The sequence below is a fragment of the Globicephala melas genome, chromosome 4, assembly GCF_963455315.2.
Source record: "Globicephala melas chromosome 4, mGloMel1.2, whole genome shotgun sequence".
NCBI classification, from domain to species: domain Eukaryota; kingdom Metazoa; phylum Chordata; class Mammalia; order Artiodactyla; family Delphinidae; genus Globicephala; species Globicephala melas.
The window spans coordinates 124,248,641-124,262,718 of NC_083317.1; the positions used below are offsets into that span (position 1 = coordinate 124,248,641).

At 33.9% G+C, this 14,078-nt stretch overlaps 1 protein-coding gene across 1 annotated transcript in view; it reads right to left on the reverse strand.

Annotated features, from left to right (window-relative positions):
• Positions 1 to 863: 863 nt before the first annotated feature.
• SLC25A36 (solute carrier family 25 member 36) overlaps positions 864 to 14,078 on the reverse strand; it is a 38,593-nt gene continuing 25,378 nt past the window's right edge. Inside the window, exons 5-7 of the mRNA XM_030873357.2 lie at positions 7,586 to 7,652; positions 4,423 to 4,712; positions 864 to 2,385 (exon numbers count right to left, since the gene is read on the reverse strand). Coding sequence (XP_030729217.1) covers positions 2,192 to 2,385; positions 4,423 to 4,712; positions 7,586 to 7,652 — 551 coding nt within the window. The 3' untranslated portion in view covers positions 864 to 2,191. The remainder of the gene's footprint in view (positions 2,386 to 4,422; positions 4,713 to 7,585; positions 7,653 to 14,078) is intronic.

Here is a 14,078-nt window from a genome sequence, read left to right on the forward strand (position 1 = left end):
GGAATAGAATACGAGTTCATCCTTGAAGGACACTTGTTATGAATTTGCTACAACTAGATAAGATGTTCCTTAGCTGCTGGTTTTTATATCATTCTTAATCATTTGTGGGGTATTCAGATCACTAAGATTAGAGAGTCTCTGTCTGACATTCAATACAACTAATGTTTACAGATCTTCACAAGGCAAATTGCACTGTATTAGGCAGGATAAGTGGCACATGAAAATGAAAACACTATATATTGACACTTTCTTTACAGATTTAAGTTACAAACCCCATTACTGTTTGTTTTTGGGGGTGGGGGGCATGTTCCTCACAATATATGTCAAAGCTGAAATTCACCATAAAAGGTATTAATAATCCCAAAGGTAATGAAACTGAATTTGCCTTTGGTCTCCAAAGAGATTGGAATATTTTAAATTCCAATCGAAGCACCTCAAAAACATCCAGTTACTGTTGATTGCAAGGAAGTTAAGGTGTAGGAATTTAAGAGGGCACTGTGTCTCACTGGTGACAGTGGAGAAAGCTTGCAATGACATGCTATGATTTTTTTATATGTTAGGGGCACTACAGTGTACATAAGAATACTTAAAACATTTATAGTAAAGATCTCCAAAATATACCTAAATCCCAGAAAAATGTTATGAACACTGTTTCTGCCTAATACATAACCAATACTTAAAAAAAGTAATCTTGGGAATTCTCTCCTACTCTCACCCTCCCCCCCAAAAGGCCACAAAGTGCATTCACAAAAAGTCATTCTTAAGATAAAGCCATTGCACAAAATGTACAGTTCATGTATACTGAAATGACTACCACACTGGAGTTTAATTGTATAAGTTTCATACACCAGTATAGCAACATCCATAAGCGAAAGTCTTTTAATTGAATTACAGTAAATATCTTCATAAGGGCCATACATATAATACATTTAAAGTATTAAAAGTTGAACTCAACAGCAAGCAGTTGAACTCAACAGCAAAATGTAAAAGCTATATCCTGTTAACACGCTTAATCTGAATTAACTTGAATCTTTCTATGATTTACCATTCAAGAAATTCGGATGGAATAAATTCCTTGTCCAAAGCAGTTTGTTCATTTATAAAACTAAGTTAATTAGGATCATTACCTGCCCAATCAGATTGCAGAGGGCCCTTCGTCTATAATGTTTATGCTGCCCCAGGTATTTATAACATCATCTTAAAAAAAGAAAACACCTTGTAAGGACAAAGCTAAAAATTACCATTTTCTCTACTAAATAAATACAATGTATGCAGAGCTTCTGGAAATAATTCAAAGGTTCAAATTCTTAATGTGAAACCAAATAGAGAAACATTCAGAAGCAGTAAATTTTTTCCATTTTAAGAAAATGATACCTAGGTATGGCAGGGGATAATTCAAGTTCATAATTAATTAGTCACTGAAAAGACACTGCATTCATTCATGTATCATTAGGTTAGAAAAGATAAGAGGACATGCTCAAGTTACTGAAATGGCCAAGAATCAACATTTTACTGGTTGTGTCCCAAACTATTACCATTTGAGTTGATACATTAACAAACAATTTAAGTGTTCACATTATGCTAAACATAAAGCACCTGTGAGCAGTGGAAACCAAAACATTTTTAAAGCTAAAAATAAACACATGTTTAGACACTACTTCATTTGTCGTCAAAAACAGTGACTACTAATCCCAAATGATTAACTTTAAAATATAGTGCCAGATCCTCTCAAGGAAATGCGAAAATACTATCACTGTTTTCAATTTTATAGGAATTATGCAGAAGTTAGAAATTTATGACTGGCAATACTATCTTTGGATAGTTATACAGTTACAGATGGCTCTGTCTAGAAAACTGGAAAAGTGCTCATGGAATAAACACTATACTCTGATTGCCATAAATCAACAAAATGCCAACTGTGTCCTGTGGACATGGTAGAGAAAATGGCAATTTTGAAGAACGAGCGCTTCTAAAGGCTTTTTCTTGGAGGCAGCCAAGGTTTTTTTTCACATTACTAAAAAGACTAAGTAATGTGGTTATGATTACTTTAATTCCTACAACCAAACTTCCACTTAGGTATAGTTCCATGTTCCCACACTATTTTCCTTCTGTCCACCAAGCTGGCTTCGGTACTCCATGGTCCACTGTATCTTTTGGTCTTCCCTCTTTATAGTACAGCAGCCTGGTGGTGCTATCCGTTGAGCAGGTAGACCACTAATTCATAGGTGGCCATCATAATGGCTGTGTTTGGAATCTGTCTCACCAGATGAGTTGTCAGACCACGGTAAAGAGACCCATAGCCTTCTTCTTGAACAAGCAAAGACAGTGTCTGAAAAAAGGATCTATATTTTGTTCCCTCCTCACGCAGTCTTGTTCTTACAACTTCTGTATGGGAAAAAAATAAAGTCATTTTATTTAAACACCAGTGTGATATCTTTATACCCCTCCTAATATTGGACAAATCCCATTTATCAGACTGTAAGTGTAAGCTCAGGATAAATGAGGAGTAATTTTTAATGTGCAACTTATTGAAACTAGTTACCATAGCCATGTCTTTCACCAAACTCCTAAGCTAGCTGGCTAAAATCACATATACTAATTATAAAATTTCATAGGTTCCTGAATGGTAAAAGACAGAATAAACAAAAATATCAGCTGTATACTGGATATAGATAAAAGGGAGAATAGATGTGATAAATAAAGGTAAAGTTGGAAAGAGAATAGAGGTGGTATCAAAGATGAATACAAAAAGATACAGTGAGAAACAAGCAGGAAAGATTTTTAAGAAGTGGACATTACAATGAAAAAGTAGAATTATTAATTTATTCACAATGGTCCACATATACCAACATGAAATTTCATGTGGACGAGTCTGAAAATGCTTAAAATACTAGTTAGTGTCAGCTAAAAGGCCACATCTGGGAAGCAACCAGGCAAAAATCATAAACCTTTAGAGCTGTAAAGGATCTTAAAGGTTAGTCTAATTTTTCATTTTAAAAGGTAAAGAAAGAAATGGGGGCTACTAAGAAGTTTTAGTCAGCTGAAGGCAGAGGCTGGGACAAGAATTAAGAGTTTCAACCGAAGAATCTGTTCTTTCCACGCCCATTATTTTTCAAACTTTTTCAACACAATGCTCCTGATGGGCCTGAGGGAAATGGCTGAAAGTAACTTTCACTGCAAATGTTAACATTTGAAATCTCCTACGTCCTGTCTTAAATATTCATGTCATTTATATATTTCACTCCAAAATACTGTTTATAAACTGTACCTCTTCTTATAATGATATCATCTCACTTGAAGAGACAGGGTGCTTGCAACTCCAAAACCCTCTCTCTCTCTCACCTGAGCAAGTCACCGTCCCATAGGAGGCCAGAACCTACCCAATGCTGCTGGTACTGTCCTCTTTTGATTTCTCTTAAAGAAGTCAGGAATGGCCCTCAGGAAACTGGAGGTAAGCTGACAGTCCCATTTTGTTCAAGAGTTGTTTTTATTCATAAATTACGTTTTAGAGCAAATACTCATTTTCTAGCTATTTCATTTTTCCTGACAGAGCTTTAATCACATAGCCTTAGCTTTACAAACGTGACTGTAAACATTAATCAGCATAACAAAAGCGAAGCACTTAGATGAAAAACCCAAACCAAACTAAACCCTCAAACATACCAAAATCAAAGTTTACACTTTAACAAAACAACAAAAATGTTACAAAAAAACCCTCAGCGTGTTACAGAGAAATTCTTAAGTGGTCTTCTTAGTTATTAATGAAAAAGGCTAATATTATAAAACTTAAAAAACAGAAGTTTTAAAAATCATTAATATATACTTATTTGCCAACATGAAACAATACAAAATAACTTGGTCTTTGGGATTACAGACTTCAATTCAAATTTGAGCTCCACCACTGAGTAATTAAGCTATGTGACCTTGAGCAAGTTACTTAATCTTAACATTTCTGGTTTCCCATCTGAAAATGAAAACAATTCTGGTTATGTTCTGGCATTATCTCTAGACTTGTAAGTACTTTGCACGATATTTGTGCAGATTAGCAATAATGTATACTGTATATATGTATGTAGTAATAAAGTATCTAGTACGGCACCTACATCCATACTTTTTTAAAAAACAGAAACTTGCCCAAGTCACCTGGCTGGAATCTGACTCTAGGCTGAAATCTGACTGTCCAGAGCCCATGCCTAATTGCCACCATGCTACTATAGCATACCTGCACTGACCTATTAAAACAGCCTTATGTGACTCATACAGGTTTAATCCCATTACGGTTAACCCATTACGGTTAACTGTATTTAGTTATACTGTAATTCAGTAAAATTATAAATACTCTAATAAGTTGGCCATTGGCTGGGGTGGGAAAATATTTCTGATTTAACAGAAGATTACTCATGTACATTCAAGTCCTCTTACCATGTGGATATGCTATAGTTGTGGCACACGTTTTTGAGGTGGCAGCAGCTAGCATCATTCCCACAAAATCTGATGCTTCTTTTACAGACTCTTCTTCATTTTCCATTGTAGAAGCAATCTTATATTCCAGTAGTTTTTGCTTAATACTTTCATAAATAACAAAATGGATAACAGTCTCGGATATGCCAGCATATGAAGCAGACATGCCCCTATAAAATCCTCTAAGTCCATCTGTCTGATACACTTTACGGACACACTCAAAAGCACCCATTCGCTTTTCCCCACGGTTCCTGAAAAGCAAAAGGGAAAAACCTTATTAACAAAAATAAAGTAGTATAGGTTTTTAAATAAAGTAAATGAAATATATAGAAATATGCCACTCTACTAAGGAATAACCCTCTTTAATTCATGAGGAAGTAAAATCAGAATTTAAAACATTCATTTTAGATTTCCTATTCTTCTGTCCCAAATTTGTCATACTAGACAGGTAACATAGTTTATTTTACTGAATGCAAAATAACTACTTTGAATCTTCAGTTTCATTGAAGTCTGACTGTATGAATAAGCAACAAAATCCACTGTGACTGTGTTCAAACACACTGTGACTGCAGCTCAAGATAAAAACAGAACAAAATAAACAAAAATCCCTCACATTATATTAAATGTAGTTCTAAGTAAGCTGAGTCTTTTCGCATTTAATAATATATAAAAAGAATGACTGGGACTTCCCTGGTGGTGCAGTAGTTAAGAATCTGCCTGCCAATGCAGGGGACACGGGTTCAAGCCCTGGTTGGGGAAGATCCCACATGCCGCGGAGCAACTAAGCCCGTGCGCCACAACTACTGAGCCTGCACTCTAAAGCCCGCGAGCCACAACTACTGAGCCCGTGTGCCGCAACCACTGAAGCCCTCGAGCCTAGAGCCCGTGCTCCACAACAAGAGAAGCCACCGCAATGAGAAGCCCGCACACTGCAACAAAGAGTAGCCCCTGCTCGCTGCAACGAGGGAAAGCCTGAACACTGCAACAAAGACCCAATACAGGGGGAAAAAAAAAAAAAAAAGACTGAGACACCAATGATAATAGAATATCACAAAGCAAGGAGTATAATTAGGCTAATTTCTGTGTACCTGGGGGATTCTTCCAAGCCCACCCAGTTCTTCCCCAAAAGTGACTGGGTGACTTTAAATCAAATTTCCTATGATCCTTTGAAGGTAATGGCCATATCTTTCACCTCAGTAAATACTGAATGAGGACTTCTACAGTTATCAAGTATTTATGAAGCATTGTGCCCAAGAAAACTTTCTTAGTGCTACTTAAGGGTGCAGCATCTACTCTTTTACAAGTATATAATTTTGAGTTTGTAAAAATATTTACTACCTTCATCATGATTCCCCCAATACAACTTTATCTGTAAGAAATGGGTTTAAATGCCACCCACCGGAAAAGAAATAGAAAACTTAACTATTTATAAATTATATACAACTGGATAACATAACAAAATAAAATCACAACTAAGACACCTACCTGATAACCTACAGATTCCTCCAATTTTATAAACTAATAATTGTCTTGAATCAATGACTATCCTCAACTAATGGTACTGAATAAATAGCTTCTCAGTTGAATGATCCATGCAACCAACTGTAATTAGTTTCTGCTGTCATATCCTTTCTTACAAGGAAGTCAAGGGCTGTGAGTCCTCAAGGTCAATATGCAAACACATCAGCCCTGTTCTTGATCTGTGCTGTAAGGGAGCGTCCTCAAATCAACCTTTCACTACTACCCCAGCCCCATCCCATTTCCCCACCCCTAAGCCTAGGAAATTGTGCTGGCTTGATTATTATTTTTTTCACTTACAACATTAAAGAGTTTTAATCCATGCTTTTCTGGGATCACCTACAATCCACCCTATAGCATACTGAAGCATGCCCCTGGTAGTTTATCACAGTACAGTACGGACTGGCATCTCACACTTTTTAACCTCTGGGTTGGCTTACCTACCATTACCTTTCAGATCTCTGGCTTTAGGAGATAAACTCTGAGTCCTGCTGCAACACTTAACATTTCATTAAAAATTATTCTAGATGAAACAAGAATTAGACACTGCTTTTCAAGTCTCCAAATAGCATACAATTCCACATGACAGGATGTGGAAAACAGAGCTTTAAGCAGGCATAATTGTTAATGATTTCTTAGATCAGTTTTATTTATAATCTATGATATCTACACTAGACTTCCCAAACCCTAAAATATAAAAAACAGTGAAAATTGTTATACACAGTCTACTCCAGACTGAAAGGCTAAACAGTTTCAAAACTATCAACGTGATTATTATTATTATAATACATCAGATAAGGTCATTGCTCTACTTAGAAGTGTTACTTTTTCCCTGTCCTCCATTCTGAAGGCCAACAGGAGTTGAGATGGCAGGACTCTAAGCCACACTGCTTCTAGCTTTGTCTCAGCTGCCAGAACACATCAAAGGCCCTAAACTTAGGATATGTGAGATTTGCACTATTGCCTCTGGTTAAAAATGGGCTCAAAAAACCATCCCTTGACTATTCCATTTAAAGTTGGTCCCAACTGTTTCCTGGGATATCTCTAGAACCTACCAGTACCTGCTCATTACAGATATATTGAATGAATGATCCTGCTGCTATAAAGTGGCTGGCGGTAACAGATGAAGTCCATGAATACACAAGAGCTAAATTCCACGCCAGAACGCTCTGGGTACAAGGTTCATGAGTTTGAGCAATGATCCTTAAAGACTCAGTCTAGACTCATTGATCATGTTGTTTATTTAGGTGTCAGGAGGCCGATTATAATCACACATGGAGTGAATGAAAGTATCACAGCTCGGGCTAGATTAATAAGTCATTTTTCTTTCTTCTTCCTTTACTGAAAAACACAGTGTACAATATACTTTCCTTCCTAGAAACTGTCATACTGCCTACTATTAATGTCACTTTTGCCTCTGATGGTGCAGCCAAGTTTTAAAACCAAACAAAAAAACCAAACCAAAGAACAAAACAAAAAAAATCAGCAGCAAATGAGGGGAAAAAATGTTTAGATACCTGGCACTGAGATCTCATTGATACAAATTTATAGAAGAAATTTAGTTGAAGCCAACTTTAACAAATTTTGTTTTAATGAATTAACATACCTTGCATCAAGCTGTAACCGAGTCTTTATAAGCCAAATGGGGTTGGTCGCTGTGATTGCGGTAAAACCTAAACAAACATGTTTAAAATGAACTCTGGTAAAAATTAAGAACACACTATTAACTTCAAGATTTTAAAAACTATATAAATCTATATTAAAGAAAATAAATATTTAAACTATCAAATGATGTATGCTTTACACTTTTATTTTACAAATCCATTCAACCATGAACATTTGTACTTTTTATTTCCAAATCAGTCTCAAATTCTGACCATAACTAAAAGATTCTTTTAAGAGCAAAATATGATTATATATAAACTCCTCTTCCAACATATTCAGAATATCCTATGGGTGGCACTCTACTCTCTAAGCTAAATTCAGAAACCCATTTCTACAAAGAAACATAGAAATCTTGTGTATTCTAGGGCTTTTTTGCATGCAAACTCTACAATAGCTACTTGGGGTCCAACTAAATCACAAACCACTATGTTCAAAATGGAGTCTACATAAACGTCAGCATTTACCAATATCTGATCTTAAGTTGATTGTACAACAGAAAGAATTGTTGTTTGGCCTTGTGAATACTTTATATAAGCACACAATTACTAATACTCTTAAAATAATGGTATCACAGAGAAAAGGGTTCTGTTAGGGTTAATAGGACAGATCTATTTTTCATCCACTTAAAAACATACAAAAACTTAAAAGTTCAAAAAGTTACAAATCAGAACTTCCCTCTTACTTTTATAGACACTGAAGAGAGAAACTTAAAGTAGAAGGTAGTTCTATCTTACTTTAAAACTAAAGTACTATGTATTAACTATCAAGAAGCGTGGTCCCCTAAGATGGCTCATTCCAGGTAGTAAAGTAAGATCTCTGGAACAGTATGTTTCTAGGCTAGTGCATATCTTTTACTTGCTATCTTCCTAGTGCTGTGGGAAAATAGCAGCACATGAAATGCAATCTTGATGATGGAAATTTATGAAGATTGCTTCATCTATACAAAACAGGATTTTCATATAATACTTGTGAACACTTAAGATCACTACACAAACTTGATATAACTTACATCAACCTACATTTATTCATTTGGCCTTTAAATTCAGTGAAAACTTACATGCAGAAATGTCTAAGGATCTTAATTTTAAATACTTGCTATCAAATACTAGTGGGTCAAGCACATTATTTTTAGAAAGGTTTTGAAATATAACCAGCACACTTAATATTAGTAAAGTACTTTCAGGAACAAAAATGCTGTGGTACACTTAGGAGTAATTTGTTTTTTTAGTTAACATATAGTGGAGAACTAATCATAAACCTTTTTTCGCTTTCAAAGTTAGTATGGGTGTATCTACAAAGGCAAAATAATTTTACTGAATTGTTTACAAAGTAGAATTTAGTCTCACAGGTTCTTTTCCCTTCTATAATGTCAGATAATTTAGCCAACTCAAATTTTACTCCCTTAATCCACTATATTAATACTGTGGAAACAGCCAGATGTTTCACAAACAGATGCTCAGACTGACTCTATTATGAAGCAAAATAACTGAAATAAGTTTGGTTTAATAACTCCTTCAATAATTTTGTAATGATTATATAGTCTCCATTTCTCAAGTGCTTTTAATACTACATACATACATAATATAAAACTAGGAAGGGACCAACAATTTTGTAAGCATCAGCCAGTACTAAAATAATAAAAATTTAATGTGTTGGACAGGGTGTCAGGAAGATGTTTCAAATAAAAAGTTCTTTTCATGCATATATTCTTGATAAAAGGAAAGAGAAGAAAAATATGAAACCAGATCAGTTTAAATATTTTGTTTGGAAAAGATTTTTCTTGCATGTTGGCTTAACTGAGAATAAAGTTATGGAGTTCAATTTTTTTTTCTCTTGAACCCCATTCTTCTCAGTGAAAATGTTAAACTAAAGATATTCAAATTATATTCTAAAGCAAATGTGCACCTGACATCAGAATTCTGGTCATAAGCCTAATTTAATGATTCTTTATTTTAAACTTAAATATGTGCATTAGCTAAATGTTTACACAGTAATATCAGGAGTTTATTAGTAAAAAGCTGCTCAGCAGCACAAACCAACAAAACACTCTGCGTTACTCACAATGGTTTTTATTAATTATTATGTGGAAATTTTAGGAAAAAACCATTTGCTTTTTATTAAATTTTGAAAGCCTAAAACTGGGAATGCTTATATCCAACTTTTAAAAAAGCAGTCTGTCTAGGTAAAAATCTCATTCAATTTATTATACTTTACTTGAAAAGAAGATGAGCATCAAAGCTTTTTTTTTTAAAAAAAGTAAAAGTTCTATGTCTAAAAATATAAGCTCAGGACCCAAGCTTATTAACACTCTTCTAAGTCTCAAATTCCTCAATTAGAAGCTGAAAAAACCCCCATATGTGTAAACTTTAAAATATTACAACACATATTTATAAATATTACTAGGAATAAAATTTTAAATACCCATAATGCTGTGTACATGTTAATAAACTAAACAGGAAGCAAACAACAGGTATTTCTCACTTAACTAAAATTCATTTCCAGACACAGATTGACCTATGGAACATGACACATTAAAATTTAGGTAAGTGAGAGAATGTCATCATCTTATATCTATACAGCTTGTGCTTACTACAGTTGGGGCTCAACTCTCCCAGTAACAAGCTAGTTCTTAATAAAGACACTAGCCTAACTGCTAGCAAACCATTAAGTTAGACAAAAGAATCAAGGCATAATCCACAGGTTTTTAGCTATTGGTCCTTTACCAGTTCTGGTCCTTGGATTTTATGCTATTACATCCTCTTAACCAAAGACACTCTAAGTATAAACTTATGGAGACAGTATTAGGCTAATTAAATCTAGAAAAATATAATCTATTAATTCAAAACATGAAACAAGCAAGAAGAAATAAAAATTTATTACTAGCTTAGAATTATATATGGTAAGGCAGTCTGAAGTTGACAAACAGTCAAAGTTAAACATATCTTCCTACTCCTTTTAAGACAAACAAAGATGCTGGGGATGGTGCCCCTGAAATTTAGAAACTTCCTATTACTTTTTATTTTGACATTTAAATTTTGTGACATTTTGATAATATGCTATTTCATATTAATATTCTGAGCACCCCATTAAACATTAAAACTGATTTAGAAGTATATGAAGAATCTACCTGTAGGTTAAGAAGAATTAATGTTGCTGCTCCACAGTCAGTTAAAGCAAAATGGCAGTATACTGGCCATACTATTAGTAGTATAGTTAATAGTTTATTAGAAAGTTTAAAAAAAACTTTTAAAATGCAATTTTTAAAGTTCTGTTTCATCTAATATTCCATCTGATAATGTAAACCAATTAAAAACCAGATTAACAGAAATCCTGGTTATAGTAAACTTGCTGAAAATGTCTATTTCATTAAGTGAGTGATACCTGTAGTATTGCATTTTCAGTACTTTTTATTTCAATTAACTTCTGTAAGAACAAAGCCCACCTAACCTTCTAAGAAAAATATACTAAAACTACTAAAAAAAACCCCCAAAAAACCTGATTAAAACAAACAAGATCCCATATATTCTTGTCCCATATTTGGAAAGTAACGGTAGGTATTAAGATCAATGTTTTTGTAAGAAAGTAGAAAGCCAAGTATCAACAGACAAGAGAATAGAAAGCACTGTATTAGACTTTTAAAACGTTATGCTAAGCGAAGAGAACTACTGTTTTTTCTAAAAGCTGTCGAACGGCATGATACCATTAATAGCCATGTAAATCTTAAATACTGCTAAGGAATTCTTTGGAGGTCAAGGCTACTATGGCCAAGCTAACGACCCCAAGCTTTTAGTACACGATGACTGAAAAGTTACCCAATTCTTCCTTCTAGAAGGAATATTATAAAGGAATCAGAATTAAAGTTTTATAAAATAGATAATGCACACACAAATTCAGGAAATAAAAATTCATTTCCCGCCTTCTATTAATTCCACAGCTATTATAAATTCCCAGGGTGTGTTTCTTATAACTAGAGGCTGCAAGAGATGCTCAGATCAGTACTCACGAGGTTTAAGTTAGTCCATATTTCTACAGGAAGTGACCTGCGGATGGGGAGCATGAGATGACACGATCTCACTCTTTTCTCGGGAGAAATGTACAGTAAATGCCTAAAATAGACACAGGCTTTTCTGTATCATAACAACAAGCAGTGACCTCATCAGAAACATGTGTACAAAATGAATCCCATTGGAAGGATTTGAGAAATATTTACTGTGAGATCTAACTTTTTGAAAATTTTAAGTTAAAAAAGAAAAAGAAAGGAATATAAGAATGGGCCATAATTTTTTTAAAAAAGTACCGAGTACTGAAAATTCTGCCATCTGTAGCAGTTTCAGAGTCCAAATACTTACCTAAAATAAGACCAATTTTGCCTTAAAGAAAAAATGCTAACCTTGTCAAAGGGGAATCTAAGAAAATATTTAGAGGGGATTATCATATCCCATTTTCCTACCATTCTACCATGCTCAGAGCTGAAATCACAATTTTCTATTCCTTAACAATCAGCCTACTTAGTAAAAAAAAAACAAAAACAGGGGAGTTCCCTGGTGGCCCAATGGTTAGGACTCGACATATTCACTGCTGTGGGCCCAGGTTAAATCCTTGGTGGGGGAACTAAGATCCTGCAAGCTGCGCAGCATGGCCAAAAGAATTAAAATTAAAATCAATAAATCAATAAATAAAACAAAAATAGAAAATTCAAGTAACTTCATTTTGTAACTGTAATTTTTTTAAAAAAATAAAGTATAGGTGGCTACAATAGTACCTTTCACCTTTTGCACTATGATCAGTAATATTGCACATCCATTTTTATGAAATATTTTGGATTATTTTGTATTCAGTTTCTTGTGCTCTACAAAATAAAAAAACAGGAAGAATGTTTACATACAAACACACAAAACGTCTAGCCATCCATTTGGCTAAATAAACTGCCATGGACAAATTATTTAAAAGAATATTTTATAATGCAAGACAAAATTTCTACTTAATGAGTAAAAATTTAACCTTTAATAATAAGTCAAATAGAAAATGTATCCTGAAAAATAATAGTGAATGCTATAAGCAAATAAAACCCACTAGGTATGTAGTAAATGTTAAACAATTACATTGTTGGTATTGAAAAAGTTAAGCAATCACTGTGTGAATATATAATCCAATAAAAATCAGAATTCTTTTAAATCTGTACCGTTGTACAGAAAAGTATATACAACCCAGATAAAAACTTTTGAAAATTGGGAGTTACTATAAAGAAGAAATGTAATACTATATTTTTTTGTATACACGCCTGTGTCCAGGTGTATACAGAGGGATACGCAAATTCATTTTAACAAATACACACAGAAACTCTCAAGAAAATAAATACCCTCAATAGCTAAGACACACTTAGTCTGGCAAATGTCATACGGGGAGGGGGTGGGGGGAAGGCAGGTAAAACAGAGTCACCATTACTTGATTTGATTAAATAGCCTCACAACTGGAAAAAAATTTTTCAATGTATGAAAATTCATAGCTCAAATTGAGAGGTTTACAAATTCTTATACTATTCCCTTGAAATACTAAAACAAAAGAAAACAAGATGGCCTTTAAACAAACTGTCCTTTTAATTAAAAAGGTTTAGTATCTAAAACACTCAAGTTCATATTAATAAAATACAAAATGCAACTGAATTCAGGTTACTTGGAATAAAAACTACGTACAAGGTATGTTACTAAAGCTTAATGCATGTGCTACTTGATGTGGCAAAATCTTGCAGACACTATCAATAATGGTGTATTTTAGTGCATTTTTGACGATGAAGTGACAAGGTTAGCATTTTTTTTTGAACAGCCAGTTAAAAAACAAGTTTTCACATGACTGCCTCTAAGCACTTTGCATCCCCAATTCACATTTTGAAGATCTCTAAAAATTATCCTGAAGAAAAACCAATGCAGTCTGGTCTAGACTCTTACAAGAATGAAAGGAGCAAAAGGCTACCTTAAGTCTGCATGGGACCATTCAGTTTCACCAACCATGTAGCTATGTATAAAAACTGCAAAGCTAAATGTTATTGCTCATGAATAGTGCAAGGAAGCTCTGAAGGCATAGTTCCCAGAAAAATCTAACTGCAAACAAATGGAAGAAGTATTTTCAAATTACACAATAAATGAATAGCGCAAGACTCTCTGAACAAGTATAAGACTATCAATTTACCAAAATTCAAGAAATTCAAGTTGGGAAATAGTATCAATGTATAAATAAAAACTGAAAACTATGAGTTAACATTTGTACACATTTGAGAAAAAAAGTAGAAAATGGCAATTCCACTGAAATTCTCTGCAATGTGATACAAATATAGTAATAAATTCTGATTAGATATGCCAATGAAAAAAGATTTTCCAGTGGGAATTAAGATATTCTGAAACTCTAAATTTGTAATACTGAATATATAACTATCCTCA